General features: G+C 53.9%; 9 protein-coding genes across 9 annotated transcripts; 4 read left to right on the forward strand and 5 right to left on the reverse strand.

Moving 5' to 3' along the window:
- Positions 1-48: 48 nt before the first annotated feature.
- Positions 49-870, reverse strand: M409DRAFT_20064 (uncharacterized protein; the record flags this gene model as incomplete). Its single annotated transcript, XM_033805214.1, has 4 exons — positions 49-149; positions 242-436; positions 498-617; positions 675-870. 4 exons carry the CDS (start codon positions 868-870, stop codon positions 49-51), a joined length of 612 nt encoding a protein of 203 aa, XP_033670540.1.
- Positions 871-1137: 267 nt separating this feature from the next.
- On the forward strand, positions 1138-1816 carry M409DRAFT_64710 (uncharacterized protein; the record flags this gene model as incomplete). The annotated part of the gene is made up of 2 exons (XM_033816196.1): positions 1138-1385; positions 1438-1816. The coding sequence occupies 2 exons, from the start codon at positions 1138-1140 to the stop codon at positions 1814-1816; spliced, it is 627 nt and encodes a 208-aa protein (XP_033670541.1).
- A 147-nt stretch (positions 1817-1963) lies between these two features.
- Positions 1964-2585, reverse strand: M409DRAFT_20066 (uncharacterized protein; the record flags this gene model as incomplete). The annotated part of the gene is made up of 2 exons (XM_033805215.1): positions 1964-2229; positions 2282-2585. 2 exons carry the CDS (start codon positions 2583-2585, stop codon positions 1964-1966), a joined length of 570 nt encoding a protein of 189 aa, XP_033670542.1.
- Positions 2586-3537: 952 nt separating this feature from the next.
- Positions 3538-6256, reverse strand: M409DRAFT_20067 (uncharacterized protein; the record flags this gene model as incomplete). Its single annotated transcript, XM_033805216.1, has 3 exons — positions 3538-3758; positions 3820-6106; positions 6167-6256. 3 exons carry the CDS (start codon positions 6254-6256, stop codon positions 3538-3540), a joined length of 2598 nt encoding a protein of 865 aa, XP_033670543.1.
- A 277-nt stretch (positions 6257-6533) lies between these two features.
- Positions 6534-10211, forward strand: M409DRAFT_64712 (uncharacterized protein; the record flags this gene model as incomplete). The annotated part of the gene is made up of 7 exons (XM_033816197.1): positions 6534-6817; positions 6864-8078; positions 9095-9164; positions 9215-9250; positions 9314-9446; positions 9505-9594; positions 9649-10211. 7 exons carry the CDS (start codon positions 6534-6536, stop codon positions 10209-10211), a joined length of 2391 nt encoding a protein of 796 aa, XP_033670544.1.
- A 689-nt stretch (positions 10212-10900) lies between these two features.
- M409DRAFT_52174 (uncharacterized protein) lies at positions 10901-12535 on the reverse strand (the record flags this gene model as incomplete). Its single annotated transcript, XM_033812009.1, has 4 exons — positions 10901-11356; positions 11417-11458; positions 11504-12075; positions 12199-12535. The coding sequence occupies 4 exons, from the start codon at positions 12533-12535 to the stop codon at positions 10901-10903; spliced, it is 1407 nt and encodes a 468-aa protein (XP_033670545.1).
- A 609-nt stretch (positions 12536-13144) lies between these two features.
- Positions 13145-15304, reverse strand: M409DRAFT_64720 (uncharacterized protein; the record flags this gene model as incomplete). The annotated part of the gene is made up of 1 exon (XM_033816199.1): positions 13145-15304. The coding sequence occupies one exon, from the start codon at positions 15302-15304 to the stop codon at positions 13145-13147; it is 2160 nt and encodes a 719-aa protein (XP_033670546.1).
- A 731-nt stretch (positions 15305-16035) lies between these two features.
- M409DRAFT_52176 (uncharacterized protein) lies at positions 16036-16637 on the forward strand (the record flags this gene model as incomplete). Its single annotated transcript, XM_033812010.1, has 2 exons — positions 16036-16045; positions 16096-16637. The coding sequence occupies 2 exons, from the start codon at positions 16036-16038 to the stop codon at positions 16635-16637; spliced, it is 552 nt and encodes a 183-aa protein (XP_033670547.1).
- A 756-nt stretch (positions 16638-17393) lies between these two features.
- Positions 17394-17696, forward strand: M409DRAFT_20074 (uncharacterized protein; the record flags this gene model as incomplete). Its single annotated transcript, XM_033805217.1, has 1 exon — positions 17394-17696. The coding sequence occupies one exon, from the start codon at positions 17394-17396 to the stop codon at positions 17694-17696; it is 303 nt and encodes a 100-aa protein (XP_033670548.1).
- Positions 17697-17712: the final 16 nt, after the last annotated feature.

Below are 17712 nucleotides of genomic sequence, written 5' to 3' on the forward strand. Positions count from 1 at the left end.
AGCCTTCGCCGGGCCTCTCCATCCCATCCTTTTCGTATTGACCCTTGTTTATGAAGCAGTTTCCAATGGGGACTGGACTGGCACGTCGATGCCATATCGCTCTTTGATGCGCTCTGCTCTCCTCTGTTCGTAGCCTGGCGCATAGACTCCTGTGCGATTGTCAGTTGGATGCTGCTTTCCCGACTTTCCAAATCAATGAATCACAGAGGGTATATCCTCTTTCTTCGCAGTGTCAACTTACCTCTTCCCTCACCCAACTCGTTCACTGTTTCCTCGATCGACCGCCTCCTATTCTTCCTCAAATACTCTTTCCGTGCCACCTCGTCAACATTAGGATCCCGGGCGAAACCGCTGAGAGTACCGCCGGTGTACTGGAAAGCTGCCAGAAGGATGGCAAGGCCTGAGCCGTAGCCGATGACGGCGGGTGCTGATCGGACTGTACGTATCCCGTCAGTATCCTATACCCTTCGTTCTCCAACAGATCGTGCATTCCGTACATCTCAGACCCAACATTGTACCCGAGAAGAATCCTCCAATCGCTGTGTTGTAGGTGTCGTCCTTCTGTCTCAGATTTGCGGACGCGGTCTTGGTGAACTCGTAGGCTCCCCCCATTGCGGCTGTCTCCCGTCAGCTATGCTCTCACCTCCCCTCCCGCCCCTTCTTTTTAGACGTACCAAATACCGCAATAGTACCACCTGTCCTTGTAAATATACCGAACGCGCCGACATTCTGCTTGGTGAGGGTGTTCTGGATGGTGGAGATGAAGGTGCCGGCAGCACCAGTGACCATGGTGGCCTTGATCGCAGCACCCAGCGCATCCTTGGGTTGGTAGCCAGCCGACGGCAGCTCCTCTTGGGCGTGTTCTGCCATTGTGGTGGCAGCAGAGGGGGGATCTAGAAGACAGCAGACACACGAGCTTCAGAGGGAGACGTCTGGAGGTCGAAGTGAGGTCGTCGGAGTTACCACGATGCTGATTGGCTGCGGCTGACCTTCCTCGTTGATCCCAAAGCATCCTGAGGTATTGCTATTCAAAGAGCTGCCTGTGGTTCACGACACCTTTCACAACACTCCACAAATGTCTTCTTCGATAATACCTTCTTCCGGACGGTAGTCCTCACTACCCTGCACCTCCATCAAATGGCTCGACGACGCCGCCCGCCGCGGCCTGGAGCCCTGGCAGACCTGGCCCCTTTGCGCATCCTCACTCAGATCTTCCTCTTACAGCTAAGCTACTATGGCACGGCGATCGTCCTCATCGTCTTCACGAGCATTGTCGCTGGAAAGCATCCGGATCCTGGCATGTTCTTCGACTGGCGAAACGTGCGAGGAGATGTCACCACTGGCTGGACCTTGGGTCTTTGTTGGATGCTCGATTCTCTCATAACGTATGTACAACGATGTCGAGACTCAGGCGCATAATACTCATGCTTAAGACAGTGTAATACCGATACTACTCCTAATCGCCCGAAGCAAACTCGTACCCGACTTCGCCCTTACGATTCACCTCATCCACTTGATCATCACATCCCTTTATACGCGCACGCTACCCAGCAATATTTCCTGGTGGATGCTCCAAATACTCTCCTCTGTACTCATGATATCGTTGGGAATGTGGGCATGTCAGTGGCGGGAGCTGCGGCCTATGGCATTTGGTGGAAAGTCGAAACAGCAGGCAGAGCCAGGCACGGTCGCGAATGGACACCCTCCGGAAGCGGACGAAGGAGCAGGATTTGAAATGGGGAGTGGAAGATCAGGCGGAAGAGATGGTGCAGGCGCGTACGAGATGGTCGGCATGGCGCCCAGAGAGCCAACTTGAAAGAGTACAGTGCAGGAGGGAACAAATGTAAGAGAATCCTAGGGATGACATGCTCGCTTGCAACGCGACAAAGAACCCGTTGCCATCCAACACCGCTCGCATAGATGCATTCAACGGTTCGACCAACACGACTCAGCCCAGGCCACACTAGGAACAGACATAGCTCTCAACTTCCTGTCCTCTCAACCAGAACGGACTCTCCTCGTCGGCGAACCGAATCAACCCATCCTCCCTGGCGAACGAGAAACTCCGTTGCTCTATCCTTTTCCCGCGGCGCGTGCTCTGTAGGCTATGCGTCCATACTTCGCACTGGATCTGGTCCAACTTCTCGGGATTCGCAAGTTGAGGGGAGGTGTTGATCAAGGTCGTTATTCGCGCCGTGAGCGGATGAACAGGAAGAGTAGGGGCGTCGCCTAGAAAGCAAGGTCAGAGGTGCTTCCATGGCAAGCTTGCGGACAGACATACGGGTGTACACTCTCCTCCCCAGGGGCACCCAGAAATGCTTCACCTCCCCAGTCTTGTCGGTCAGAAGCACGCCAACCGAGTTCTCCTGCGCCTCGAATCGATAGTTAGGCGATTGAGGTTCCAGCACTCTTTGCGGTGGTGGTATGCTCGTGTCGGGAGGTGCGAGGAGCAGTTGCTGGGAATCTTGCAGGCTCTGGAACGCTTTCAGGATATGTGTCCGAGGCTTATCGACCGGCCAGATCGGCTTCGCAGAAGTGAGGACGAGGAAGACGGCGACATGTGCTGTGACCGGCAAAAGCTTCATATCGTCGAGAGCAGTGAGGCGAGTCGTACAATCGAAGGCGCGGGCACGACCAAGAATACCAGATCGAGAGAGAAGAAGGCGATCGAACGAGCGAGAGATCGGATCGTCGGACTTGTGAGGCTCAAAACATTGGAGATTGGGAGATGGGGGGACCCGACGACACAGCAACGAACAAGGATGAAGCTGTTCAGCAACAAACTTGACAGCAGCAGTCGCCAAGGAGAAGATGCTGCTTGAGTCGCGTCTCACGTTTCACGGTGGTGGAAAGAACTAGGGCACACGTCCAAAAGGCAAATTGTCCTGGCAACTTTAGTACACTGCTTGGGGAGGCAAGAATGAATGGTGGACGTGCTGCGCGACATGCCAAGGGCGCGCGTCGTGATTGCATTACATTCCTCTCGAGATACATAGCACGCACAGCACGCAACGCCCTCGCGACAACGTCGCATGATTGTTGAGTGCTCCAACACCCTTTTCTTTGCTTGCCGCACAGAACATATACATCTATAGCATTAAGATTCTCACCACATGCACTGCCCATACATTATCAGACCCAAACAACCAAATATAGAAATATAGAAATACAAACAGAACAACCAACAACAGAACCTCATCATTCCCAGTCAGTCGAGAAGGCAAAATGCCATGTCTTAGATTGACAGATTCCTTCGCAGCATGAAGAACTAAGATAGTACCGTGATACCTCTCACCAACGAACCATCAATTTTCGTCTTTTGCGTTACGCCAAAAGCCCAGAGGCGTTTCTTTCTTTTTCTTCGTTCGCCTAGCCTACCTTGACAAGTTCTGGTCTGGTCTGGTTCTGTGTCCCGAAAAGTCTCTCAATCTTGCGTTCTGTTCTGTGCCTTCCAGTGCCATGGTCATCCCGTCATCAAAATGAATACATCCATCACAATCAAAACAAAAAACAAGAACTCTCCTTCTCTCCTCCTGATCAACCACCCCTCTCCCCAAACTCCCTTGCCCAATCCTCGAATTCCTTCAGGCCCTGTTTGCTCACACTCGGTCGAATATTGACGAGACTCGCTTCAAAGTCCTGGATGCCAATGGGTCGGATCTCGTCGGGGGACATGTGCAGCAGGCGTTCGCCAAGCGAGCGCAGAGGACCCATGGCGGCGTCTTTGGCGAGGGCGGTGATGTCGGAGCCGGAGAAGCCTGTTTACGCATATCAGTCAGTACGAGTGAGAGACAGAGATGAAGGGTGGTGAGGACGTACCATCGGTAAGCTTGACGAGAACTTTCAGATCACGATCTTTGAGCGAGTGTTTCTGCGCGCTGAGTAGTGTTCGTAGTTGCTGCTCGCGGACAAAGTCTTCGGGGAGAGGGATGTATTGTCGCCGCACGAATCGTCGTCTCGCTGCCTCGTCGATCGCCCAGGGTAAGTTTGTCGCGGCGAGGACCAGGACGCGTGTAGCATCGCCATCGCCATTGTCCCTGCCAGCGGCGGCTTTCTGGAGGTCACTCCATTGGATCAAGAACTCCGTCTTGATGCGTCGGGTCGCTTCGTGTTCTGATCCACCTCCTCGAGCTCCGAGCAGAGAGTCGATTTCGTCGACGAAGATGATCGAAGGTGCCAGCTCTTTAGCCAGGGCGAATAAGGCTCTGACCAACTTCTCGCTCTCTCCGAGGAATTTGCTCGTCAGGCTACTAGCCGAGATGGCAAAGAAGATGCTCTTGCTTTCTGTCGCCACAGCTCGTGCCAACATCGTCTTGCCTGTCCCTGGAGGTCCGAACAGTAGCATGCCTCTCGCTGGCTCTCTCAACCCCATGAACAGGTCCGGGCGAAGGAAAGGATACACGACCGTCTCTTTCAGCGCCGATTTTGCAATCTCCAGTCCGGCAACATCGTCCCAATGTACCTCATCTCCCTGGATCACGATGTCGTTGAATATCTGTTTCGCCGCTTGCTCGTCTACACCTTTTGGAAGCTTCTTCATAATCTTCTTCACGCGCTGCTCCCACTGCTGCTGCTCGGTCGGCGAATCGGCATAGTCAGAGTCGGGCGAGTCGTCGGTCGTGGGGGGAGTCATGGCTCGTGCTGGGACCGGTTTGCCTTCGATCTTTCGCTTTGAAGTTGGCTTGCGTGGGGCGTGATCTGGGCTACTGCTGAGATAGTCGCTTCGACTTGCTTGGGGATCGCCTCCCACACGGTCTTTGAGCTGAGATTGAGTGTTATCGAGCTTCTGCCTCTCGACTGTTGCACTCGTGACCCCTACTGCTCTGGTGACAGCTTTGCGAGGGATGGCAGGACTCGTCTTCGCTTGTACAGTCTTCGGCGACGCCCTAGATGGTCCATCAGAGTCTGAAGTACGCTCACTCGGCTTTGTAGGGATCGGAGGAGGCGGCTTCTTAAATCTGCTTGGTGGGTGATTTGGATACTCTTTCATGTAGGAAATCGAGGTCGGTCCCAGAGATGCTAGTGAAGCAGGAGCGGGTGATGGCTTCTCAGTAGGTAACGGCGGAGGAGGAGTACTCATGTGGGGAGGTGGCGGTGGAGGTGGTGCTGACATGGGTGGAGGAGGTCTTGCAGTCTCGACTGAGTCGTCGCTGTGGTTGAAAGCTTGTTGAGCATACGGATTCATGACGGGGTAGTCTGGGTATGGAGGTGGGTACCCTGTCGGCCTTGAGTCTTCGAAAAAGCTCATGCTGTTCCTAGGCTGCATATATTCTGAAGGACTTGGAGGTTGTACGATGTCCGATCTTCGCCGCATATCCGGCTGCGGCGTCAGTTGCTGTCTGTCTACCAGAGATCGTATGTAGGGATCCCAGGTCGAGTTCTGTTGCGTGGAGCCACTGGCCATATTGCTGCTACCGTTCGATGGTAGAGACGGTCTTTGTTGAGGCACGGCCCATACTTGCGTTGCTGCCTTTGCGGCTGCAGGCGGTGGGCGTGTTCGCAAAGTCGTGTTGGCGATCTTTCCACCTGACGGCGGCTTGTCCTTTCGCAGTGTCTTCAACATACCTCCTTGCTTCTTTTCCGGACTTGGGGTCCGAGTGCGTCCACTCTCAGCTGCAGGAGGTACCAGACTGGTCGAGGAATTGTTGTTTTGCAGGCTCCTCGTGCGCGGCACATCACCGGAACTCTTCTTACTGACGTACGATGGGCGAGGGGGAGGAGTTGGTCGCATTTGAGTGATCGGCTGCGGCCGTGGTATGTCCGCATACGTCGCTTGCGGTACAGTGTCATTGCCCAGCCAGGAGGTGGTAGAGGAGGTTCGACCGTCAGACGTGGGTTGCTGCATCGAAGCCAAAGACTCTCTGCTCTTGGAAGGGCCGCTGCCGTTCGCCTTTGCCTCTTCGTCTGCCTCCAGTCGACTCTTTCTCAAAGCTTCCAGCAAGTCTACACGCTCTTTGCATTGGAGTTCCATTGCCCGTAAAGAATCCCACAAAGCCTTTTCTGTCTCGCTCCGCGGAGCCCAGCTCGAGGGCATCTTGTAGGCATTGTGGTAGTAGATCTGGTCCAGGGCATTGCGCCAGGCGCGGAGGGCTTCAGGTTCATTATTCTGCAGTCGCAATCAGTCTTACATTCCTCCCAAACACACAGCCTTGTCCTGGCTACGCACCTGCCCTTCGAAGTAGATGGCCGTGGAGCAAATGAGGTAGCATTCGTCGTACGTCTTCTGCATCGAAGACGCCTGGGATTTTCGCATCATCTTGACAGTGGTTCGAGCATGAATCGGCGGTCGCCCAGCAATCGCTCGCCCGTGATATGCGTGTGCTCCGCCCCAGACTGGACGTCGTGTAGTTGAAGCCACTGCCGGTACGTCACCGCGGTCACCCGTAAATAAGGTTTCGCGCTACGGCCTCAGGCGAGAGATCTAAAAGCGTTTCTGGCAAGTACAGCGCATTTGCATGAGCCAGACACTCTTCTCATCATCCATCAGGGAAACATCAAGAGTGTGGGGGTGGAATGGTCATTGTTCGCAGGCGATGAGAGCCTGGCGTCCTGCATCATGCGGCACGCGGATACTTAGAGCTTCGCCCAGGCGCCTTCTCTCCTACTCACGTGCCCGCCAACAGGAGGACAGTCACCAACAGCAAAAGTCGCGAAGCATTGCAGAGCTGCTACAACGCGGATCTGCTGTTCAAAATGTCAGGGTCGATGGCTGGGTTCGGTCGGTGAGAAAGCAGAAGCGAATAGCTTTCGCTGCAATTGGAGACGGCTCGAGTCTTGATTCAGTGCAGGTGGTGTTGAGGCCAGAGGATGCTGCAGAGTATGTGCAACATCTCAACTTTTATTGACATTGGCTAACGTAACAGTCTGTCACATGGCACTGCTGTCTCCGTAGATGGAGAATGGATACCGTCTCAAGGAGGCAAGCAGGCGTTCGAGCTTCAGGCTGGGGAAGTGTCAATCAAAGGCGACAACGATGCAGAGAACAACCCGGTACAACCCAAGTACCAGACAGCTGAATTTCTGCGAACGATTCCACATCTGCGTCCTCGGATACCCGCCAATGCTTTGCTACTGCGCCTACGTTCGCAAGTGATAGCGACTCTGACGAGGTTCTTCCAAGAGGCAGGTTTCGTTCAAACCCATACTCCTGTTATCACCTCCTCGGACTGTGAAGGTGCTGGCGAAGTCTTCACCGTTTCCTCCAACGCTACCAAGGAGGCTGGACAGAAGTCGAAGCCTGAAGGCGAGACCCAGATTGAGCACTTCTTTCGAACTCCCAAGTACCTGACCGTGTCGGCGCAGCTACATCTGGAAGCTCTGGCTCAGGCTGTGAACAAAGTCTGGACTTTGTCGCCAACGTTTCGAGCGGAAAAGGGTGACACCGCCAGGCACTTGAGCGAGTTCTACATGCTCGAAGCTGAGCAATGCTTCACCAACGATCTGAACGATGTCATGAGTGTGGTCGAAGAGATGCTCCGAGCCGTTGCCAAAGATCTACAGCAATCAAAAGTCGGCCACGAGTTGCTCCAAAGCAGAACTACCAATCAGTCCGCAGAAGAGGATGACCAGACAGCAGTCACAGCAGACGAGCTGAAGTGGCGATGGGCCTGCATGGCTTCCAGAAGCTGGCCTCGAGTGACTTACAGCGACGCAATAAATGAGCTCAAAGGTGCAGGCTTCGATGTGGACTACGACGACGGCTTGGAGACTGCACACGAGCGATGGCTTGCCCAGCATTTTGGTGGAGGCACCCCGGTTTTCGTCACGGACTATCCGGCGGTGCAGAAGCCTTTCTACATGATGCCTTCCAAAAACGGCACCGACACGGTCGCTTGCTTCGACCTACTAGTACCAGACCTGGCAGAATTGGTTGGAGGCTCGTTGCGCGAGCATCGCTCAGAAGAATTGCTTGATGCCATGAAAGCAAAGGGCGTGGCTGGCAACAACCTGGAGTGGTACCAGGATTTGAGGAGATACGGCAGTGTGCCTCATGGCGGCTTTGGCCTGGGCTTCGATCGACTGCTGTGCTATCTCAGCGGGACTGGCAACATTCGAGACGTCGTCGCGTTTCCGAGATGGTATGGACGATGCGAATGTTGATATGGAAGAAGGAAACGGAAGTCTTCACGCGGAAAGTCCGAGACGTGCAGTCAGCCAGTGGACCTCAGGCTCGTATCCATTACACTTTGTGGGACGGTCGCCACGCGACATAAAAGACAAAACTTTTATGAACAGTATGAAGTCATTCTTGCAGTTCCTTCCAGCAATCGTTCATGTTGTTCAAGGAAGCGAAAAGTTCAATTGCATGCGAATGCGGTCCTTCAACACGACCTTCCTGAAGCGGGCAACACCCACGAGGCGCGACGAGGCTTTCGCTCCGACATCGCGGGTCGGCATGGATGGGCTGCATGGGAGGGATCAAGAAACATTGTGAAGAGGCCTCACCTCCGATTTGACCGGCGCCAATCCTGCGCGCAGGTCGAATTCGTGCGAGCAGGATTGCCAGCTCCGAAGGCGTGCGTGTAGAGTGAAGGCTGTCCATATCAGGTAGCAGGAAGAAGCAAGAGCACTACATATATTTTATGCAGTCGATCATCCAGCAACGCCCTCGGCTTCGGGTGGAAGTAGCTAGCTTAGCTGGAATTTGATTGAGTAGCGCCAATCTGACCATCGATCTGGGCCGCGGAAGTGTGAAGACCACCCTTCACGTCCAAACCTAAAACTCCTCAGCGACGACATACACCTGGCCTTGCAACTTTTTTTGTCTGCACCGTGTGCGTGTGGCAACCCGCTCTACTTCCTCGTGTAGCTTCACTCCACCCGCAAGATATTGCGTCGGGAGCCACGATTCAGCCTTCCTCCGATCCGCCGCTAATCTGGCCATCTGATAAAATCCCATCCTCCCGGAGCTTCGACAAAACCCAAACGAATTCGCATGTCCACCACCTCTGCTCCCGCCATCGTGGAGTCTCTTGTGGCGAAGCCGGCCACTATGGCGGCACACGACAAGCTCGTCATTGAGGAAGCCGACGAATATGAGTGAGTCGCATTGATGGCGTCGCGAAAGGGGGCCAGACACTGACCGCATCGACAGCTATGAATCGCTTCCACCCAACTTCTCCCTCGCCGCGAACATGGTGGCAGGCGCGTTCGCAGGCATTGCAGTACGGCATATCATTCTCTTCCGGCGGCCTCGCAGCTAATCCTCCGCCAGGAACACTCAGTCATGTACCCCATCGACCTCCTCAAGGTGCGTATCAAGCAAACGACGGACTCCGAGCGCGCCTCAGCTGACGATGCTTTTTCTTTACAGACCCGAATGCAAGTCGTCAATCCCACGCCCGCCGCGATCTACACCGGAATTGGAAATGCCATCTCGACCATTTCAAGAGTTGAAGGATACATGTCATTATGGAGAGGGCTGTCTAGTGTCGTGGTAGGAGCAGGTGCGATCGCTCTCGGATATCACACGCTGCCAAGTCAAAAGAGGCTGATTGGGAACAGGTCCTGCGCACGCCGTATACTTCGCCACCTATGAGGTCGTCAAGCAAGCAATGGGCGGCAATGCCGCTGGACATCATCCACTTGCAGCAGGTGAGAAATTTCAGAGCGGTGTTGAACGCGGCAACTGATGGACTGATTGAACAGCCTCCAGCGGCGCCTGCGCAACAATCGCGAGCGACGCCTTCATGAACCCCTTCGACGTGATCAAGCAGCGAATGCAAGTACACGGCTCCACCTACCGAACCATCACCGAGTGCGCGACCCAGGTCTGGCGAAATGAAGGTCTCCGCGCGTTCTACGTGTCTTACCCCACGACCTTGACCATGACCGTGCCTTTCACAGCACTGCAGTTCACAGCCTACGAATCCTTGACCAAATTCCTACAGCGGAGGCGGAGGCCTGGTTACGATCCGATCACGCACTGCACAGCTGGTGGCTTGGCTGGTGGAATCGCCGCGGCAGCGACTACCCCTTTGGACGTGATCAAGACCCTGCTCCAGACCAGGGGCACCGCGAACGATCTCGAAATCCGAAACTGTCGAGGTTTGTTTCCAGCAGCAGGTATCATTTGGAGAAGAGAGGGTATGCGAGGCTTTTTCCGCGGCATGAATGCTCGTGTCGTGACGGCAGCACCCAGCACAGCAATCTGCTGGTCTGCATACGAATTGGCCAAGGCATACTTCATCAGAGTCGAGGAAGAGTCATGAAAATGGATGGACAATGTTCAGAACAGCCTTGGCGTAACCGCCTAACACACAGCGCCGGAGACCCCAACTGCGCTCATTGCGTTGGCAGAGCCGCGGACAGTCTGACGAGAGGAGCGGAAGAATAAGATTCAATGAGTCAGAGTTGTGGCGATCAGCACAATGCGGCGGCTGGAGAAGAACAGCAGAGAGAGCGAATCTCTCACATCGACCTCACCCCAGGGGTCGACTTCATATTTGGCGCGGCGCTTGGAAAGGACATGTGGGAGATTTTTGGAACATGGGCAAAAGGCTGGCGCTTCTTCGTTGACGGGATGTCAAGGACTGGACAACCATTCTTGACGGCAATCGGTCCAGCAGACTGGGGCAAATCATCTCGGTCACAGTGTGTAATAGACTTGGGCCTTGGTCGAACGGCCACCGGAGCACGGTCAGGCCCGAGGAAAGAATAGTGTATACATAATTACCAAACGCCGGCTTGCCATGGCATGAAAGTCTTCGGTTTCAGCAATCGGGAAAGCAGAAAAACGTTTTGAGGTTGGTACGCCGCATCAGGGACGACGTCTGGAAGAGACTCAATCTCAAGTTGAAAGCTCAGGGAGTCCGAGTCGATCCACGGAAACAGCATCAACTATCCTTCCTGAGGCCGCGAGAAACTAGGTACGTATGCATCGTCGTGTGATCTAACGCTACTAGCTCTGCTTCTCACCACGCACATGGACATCACCCTCGACGCGATTCTCCACTAACAACCCCAGCGCCTCCTCCCTTCTGATCCTCATCAACTCGAAATCAACCTTTGGCCCACGAAACCTCTTCCGCTTATCAAACACCCACAAGAGCAAGATGAACGAGACCAACGCCACAGTCACCACCGAAATCCAGTTCATATTCTCCAGCGTCACGGGATAGCTGACGGGGATACAAGCCAGGACGTCAGTGAACAAGACCCAGGCCACGGCGATGGCATTAGTGAGATATCCCCAGGGCTCGGCGATTCGGAAATATCGAGGCGGAAGGACTTTGGAGCGGCCGCGGAATAGGAGGATGGCTTGTGGGAGCGCGCAGGAGGTCTGCAGAAAGACTATCAGCGCGGAGATCATGCTGCTGAAGACGGTCGCGCTGCCGATGAAGATGAGGCCGTAGAGCTGTGGTGGTGGAGTGTTAGTTTGCTAGGTGGGAATACGTCAGGGGGAAGAGCAACGTACTGTCACCACGACGCCCGAGAGGAGCATGGCGTTCACAGGGACCTTCAACACGGGGTGGATCTTGGCGAAAGTCTACGAGAACGGCACCGCCCCATCGCGACTGATTGCCCACAGGATCCTCGCGTTCGTCGTCCCGTTCGCCGCACAGCATCCAAACAACGCGAGTGCGTACAGTGCCATGAAGACCGTGGCGACTGCTCTACTCCCTCCTGTGCCCTGGTACAAGACCTCAATCAGAGGAAACCCCGTCGGCGTCGTTAGCACGGCCTCCAAATCGTATATGCTCGCCATCATAGCGACGGCCAAAGGCCACGCGACGACGAAGCCGATGAGGATGGGCCACATGATCACCTTGGGGACGTTCCTGGATGGCGAGGGGATCTCCTCCGCGAGGTGCGCGCCGCAGTCTGTGCCTGCGTAGGCGAAAATTCCGTTCATCGTGGCGAGCATGAACGCGAATCCCGTCGAAGGCCAGCCCGTGGAATTGGTCGTATCCGTGAAGATCCACTCCGCAGAGGAGTAGTGGTTCCTACTGCAAACGAGCAGCGTAACGAACGACGCAACAATGACCACAAGACCGAAGAACATGAGGAACTGATTCCACGCCGGAATCCACCTCCCCCCCAGCGAATTCCACCCAACGTTCAACCACACCACCCCTACAAACACAAGATACTGATGCCAGCTCTCAATGCTATACCCCTCCACATTGAACACCACCATCGCGAGGATCATCCCCGCCAACAAACTTCACGTCGCCGCCTGCCCCAACCACCACCCACAAACATTCACCCACCCCGTCACGAAACTCGCCCACGGCGCCCACTCTGGCGCGGACACCACGAACGCCCAGTAGTACTGCGCGCCCGCGACGGGGAACGCGCTGGCGAGCTCGGCCGTGCCGTAGGAGAGGATTGCGGTGAAGACGCCTGCGATGACGAGCGAGTAGAGGACGCCGGCGGAGGAGGCTTCGGTCAGCGCGATGCCAAGGGAGGTGGCGGTGCCCAGCCAGGTGCAGGTTAGGGTGAAGGAGAGGGATGTTAGGGTTAGGAGCGTGAAGCGCCGGGGCATGGCGCGGACGTAGCCTTGGGCGAGGAGCTCGGCGTCGTCGATGGTCATTGTGGAGGCGGGGGTGGGTGAAGGAGGGTGTTTCGAGATGCTTGACATGATGTTTTTCTCCAGTGGTAGGGTGTTCTGAAGGTTCGAATGAATGGATGAACGTCGAAAAGAAAAACGGGACCATGTGGTGGATAGATAAGACCGTACTACTACGACAAACTCACGAGCCTGTACGTACGTCTTCTCGAAGCTTATTATCCTCGCGACTTCACTGTATGGTCATCAGCACGCAGCCCTGTACGTACTTTCAAGCTCCAACATTCAGCATTGATCCGCGATCGTCGCCTTGTCGGGTCTACCAACTAGACGGGAAATCTGATGAGATATGCGTCTGTTGTGCATAAACTTGCGAGCTTGATGCGAGGGAGGTGGAGGTAGAGATGGCTTGGCAGGGGTTGTGGGAAGGGTTGTTCAGTACATGTGTGTATCTCATTGTGAGTCTGAATGTAGTACACATTTCGGTCGATGCTCACCTGACTTCAAAGAGGTCGTTCCTTGGCAGCCTCTTTACCGGCGTATCGCCATGTTTCTCCTTCCATTACTGGCACGATAAGATGTGGGGAGAGAGAAGAGACTCCAAACCCCTTAACACCAAGCCTGCTTCCTACACTACGACGACCCCCAAACATCCTCCAACCACTTCAACTGAATAGCGCTCACGCCCCTCGCATATGCCTTAGTCGTAAACACAAACTCATTATAAATCACCGCCTCCACTTTCCTCCCAAACAACACGCTGCTAGGATGTATCGCAACCGTCTGGTTGCCCGCGAAAGTCTTGTACGTCTTATCCGGACAGAGGCGCGCGATGTTGTTGCTGTGGTAGCCCTTCAGGAAGCATTTGAGGATGTTCTCTTGGGTGGCTTCGTCGGTGGTGGAGCGGATCGTGGGGTTCGGGGAGAGTGGTTTGCATTGGGCGATGAGCTGTTTGCGGACGTTCATGACGTTTTGCATGGCGCGGTGGGAGATTAAGTGGTCCGTTGCCCAGCGCTTGCGGTCGGAGGTTTCGGAGGCGTAGGCTTGCACGGCCGCGAGGAGGGTGAGGTGGTCGCCTTGTCTGCGGTGGAGTTGCGATCTGGCTTCGAGGGCTTTTTCTCGGGCTTCTTCGGTGTCTGTGGGTTGGAAGATGTTTTCTACGCTGAGACAGGCGATGATGTCGATTACTTCGAGGAGACAGTCTCGTTCGGGTCGGGCGGCTTCGAGGACGATGCGGCCCAGTGTGGGTGTTAGGGGGAGTCTGGCGACTTTGCGGCCGATGTCGTTGATCTTACCGTCTTCGTTGAGGGTACCGAGAAGAAGAAGCTGTAATAACGCCTTCTCCATTGCTTCACGGTTGGGTGGAGTCAGGAAGGGGAAGCTGAGAACATCCTCCACACCTCGAGCCTTCATCTTGAGCACTGCGTTGCTCAAGTCACAGCGCAATATCTCGGGCTTGGTGTCTTTTTCCAGCTCTCCATAGCTCTGTTGGGTGTACAGACGGAAGCATTGCCCTGCTGCTTCTCGACCAGCTCGTCCTTTGCGCTGGTCTGCTGATGATTTCGAGATGGGCTTGACCAGGAGCGACTCCAGCCCTAGGCGGTTGCGATACTGTTTGATCTTGGCTTTTCCCGTATCCACTACGTATCGAACTCCAGGTACTGTGACAGACGTCTCTGCAATATTCGTGGAAAGGATTACCTTTCTTGTATTCGGTGGTGCTCGCTCGAAAATACGCTGCTGTGCCGCTTGGGGTAGAGCTGCGAAAAGTGGTAGAACAAGGAGTCTAGGGTATTCAGAAGGCAGATTTCCCGCCAACTCTTCTACCAGTTTCTGAAGGCCCTGGATGATTTCTTGTCCAGTCATGAATACGAGTATGTCGCCAGGCATGGGTTCCTTGCAGTGTAGATGTAGTATGCGTTGTAGTGCGGCGTCCACGACGTCTTCCGTGGGATTGTCGAGGTAGTGCAGCTTTACCGGGTATTGACGTCCCTCTACGCGGCAGGTAGAGACTTGCTTCTTCTCCACAGGCGTAGGTTGCTCGCTGTCAGAGAACCCATTGAACTCCTCATCGTCCCCATGTACCGTGCCATTCGAAGTATCGCCAGACACCTCAGGCTTGGTCATCGGCGTGGAGAAGAACTCTGAAAGACTTTCCACATCAGCAGTAGCACTCATGACTACAATCTTGAGCGGTTTCCTCCTCTTCCCGCTTTCCAGGAGTTGCTTGAGAAACCCGAGAAGTAGATCCACATCCACACTTCTCTCGTGAACTTCATCAACGACCACGCAACTATACTGGCTCAAGGTCCCATCTCTCAACATTTCCTGCAGAAGCATTCCCTCGGTGAGATATTTTATCTTGGTGCCAGGGCTCGTATTGTCGTCAAAGCGCACGCTGTACCCAACTTTACTTGCCGGACTCGAAGATCCCAGAGGTGAGCCCATTTCCTCCGCGACGCGCCGCGCAAGTGAGATCGCTGCGACCCTTCGAGGTTGGGTCACCGCAATCTTGCCCGTACACCATGATTCTGCGAGGAGAAATTGCGGCAATTGCGTAGACTTTCCCGAACCAGTCTCTCCGGATAATACGAGGATGTCATGCTCTCGGAGACGATTTCGAATATCTCTCTGCCGACTCCAGATGGGGAGGTTTTGTCGGGATTGCAGAAGCTTCTGCTTTTTGACGGCTAAGGGAGATTGAGATTGAACTTGAGAACGAGGGTTTTGGGCGCCGTCGACCCTCTTCCGTTTTTTCGAATCGTGTGCGTTGTTCGGCGATTTGTTCTCCATTATCCCTCTATCTCAGCACGAGTTGAAGCATATGTATGTGGTGTTGTCGATCGTGCAGTGGCGAAAAGGGACGTGAAGTGAAGTCAAGGACAATTCGATGTTCAGTTTGCGGAGTCTGAGATTGAGATTTTTGATTGGCTGGATTAAGTTCGGCGCTAGCTTATGTTTCCAAAAATTCACCTACTCTTCTCGTTTATGTACTAGCGCCGGCTAAACGTATATCCGCAAGCACATGTCAAGACTTCACTTGCATTCTGCCTCAAACCACGACACAATGACATATCAGTGCCCACCGACGTTCACACTGGATTTGAAAAGTCTAGTTCCAGTACGCATGTGCTGGACTCCAAACAATGAAGTGAAGACTCCTTCGTCATTCCTTGGGCAAGCGCCTCATTGCTTGTCCATCGACTTGGCCAACCCCCTACACGAACTTACCAAGATGCAGGCTGAGGCACTGCCCACTTTAGTCTCGAATCATCTTCAAAGATTGAGTCACAGCTCATCTTACCGAGTTTCATGCAGGCCCCTCGATGACTCTAAGCGCTGGCTGTGCCGCATGCGGATCTCCCTGTGCCATATGATGACATTGCCTGTCAACTTCATTCATATATAGATCTATTGATCCGAACACCTGTTCATCCTACGAACATCTATCATCGTTCCGTTCCATCAGGATAACAAGCCTCCCAGGACATACTGCGAACACAAGCAAAAGGCGCCTCAGCGAGATGGCCAAGGGTATGCGCACCAGTTAATAAGGCTAGCCTAGCACTGATAATTCCCTACAGTAGCGACCGTGAAGATCGAACTGTCACTGACATCCAATGTCTACCGAAGATCTGCTCCCTTGGACGAGAAACCACTTTTTTGCGTCACCGCCACGCTGTTGACTCCCAAGATTGCGACCGTGGAACTAATTGGGGAGTTTGACACTGGCACGATCCTCGAGCGCTGGTTTCGCATGCAGCACTTCAACATCCACGATATTGTGACAGGAGATCACGTTGTGAACGAAGACCCTTTTCCAGGAACTTGCGACCCACACGCAGACTTATACCTAAGGTCTGTCTTGGAACTTCATGCCTCCCAACCATACATTTTGTGTCGCCCTATGGACGAGATTGATCCAAGGTCAGACCCTATCCGAGATCTAAAGATTGGCCATACGTACCGTTTTAAGCTTCAACCTCAGCGAATTCTATGCTACGATCGCAGCATCGTCGATCTGTTTGGCAAGGACGACTACGTTTCGAGAGATGAGTTGCTACCAACCTCTATCGAGATGCTGCTAGCAAGCGATGATGAGGTTATCTTGAAGATTGAGGAGTGAAGAGTAGGAGTTGATAACGCACCGATTACAAGCAGTATGCAAAGTGTCGCTTCAACCCTATTAACAAAACGTACTACGAAGATGTTCCTCCCCACTCGCCAATGCGAATGCTGCATCGAAGGACATAACACCCACTATTCACTTGCATATGTGATTGTCGAGGACTAAAGTTCGCTTCTTAGCGTCTTCACACCCAAATGGACGGAGCCTTGGGGATAAGTTGATGAGCGTCCAGAAGCTGTGTTGACTGCAACAGATTTAGTCACTGATGAGCTTCCAGTCAACTCCAAAACTGCGGAGAACTCTGCGTCAGTCGAGCGCTTCGATGCTGTTTCATCACGCGCTAGAAGGGATGTGCCGTATGTTGCTTGGACAGGCTTCCATCATGCTTCACGTTTCGAGGCCACTCTTCCCTCCTTCCCATAGTCACTACATTGTACGCACAAATGAATCCGCACTGGAGGCTGTTCACGGCGGCTCTGGTGCTGGTACTATCCTTCGGCCAGGCTCAGCCATCTGTGCAGAAGCCACTGCTGCCAATTCACGGGCCTTTCTTTTCAGACCTTCACGATATTCAGAAGTCGATTCCAGGAAACTCGCCTTTCAAACACTGCTCAAGTAACTGCACCAACGACGTTCTTCAAATCGAGTGGATAACTTTGATACCGAACGAGCCACATATGTAGGTGCGTAACATGGACATGATCTTGGAAGCAAAGTCACTCATCTCCTCACCGCGGCCACGGCATCCAGGTCATGATCAATGGCACTCTGAAGGAAGACATCTCTTCAAACGCAACCGTCCGCGTCCATCTCGCCAAAAATGGAAGCAAGTACGAGCCCCTCGACTTCAAATGGAACTTCTGCCATCCACTCGAAGAAGTCAGGCAAGAAGACGGCCCTCGATGTCCTCCAAAGAAAGGCGGCGTCGAGATTACGGCGCACGCTTTCGTGTGGTTCGTTTCGGAAGGCAACGTTCTAGAGACTACGATTGAGGCTTTGACGCCGGGGAATGAGACGATTGCTTGTCTCTATGGAGAGTTGGACGTGGTGAGATGAGTGAACAAGCCAGGTA

The sequence above is a fragment of the Zasmidium cellare genome (genome assembly GCF_010093935.1).
Source record: "Zasmidium cellare ATCC 36951 unplaced genomic scaffold M409scaffold_9, whole genome shotgun sequence".
In the NCBI taxonomy this organism is placed as follows: Eukaryota; Fungi; Ascomycota; class Dothideomycetes; order Mycosphaerellales; family Mycosphaerellaceae; genus Zasmidium; species Zasmidium cellare.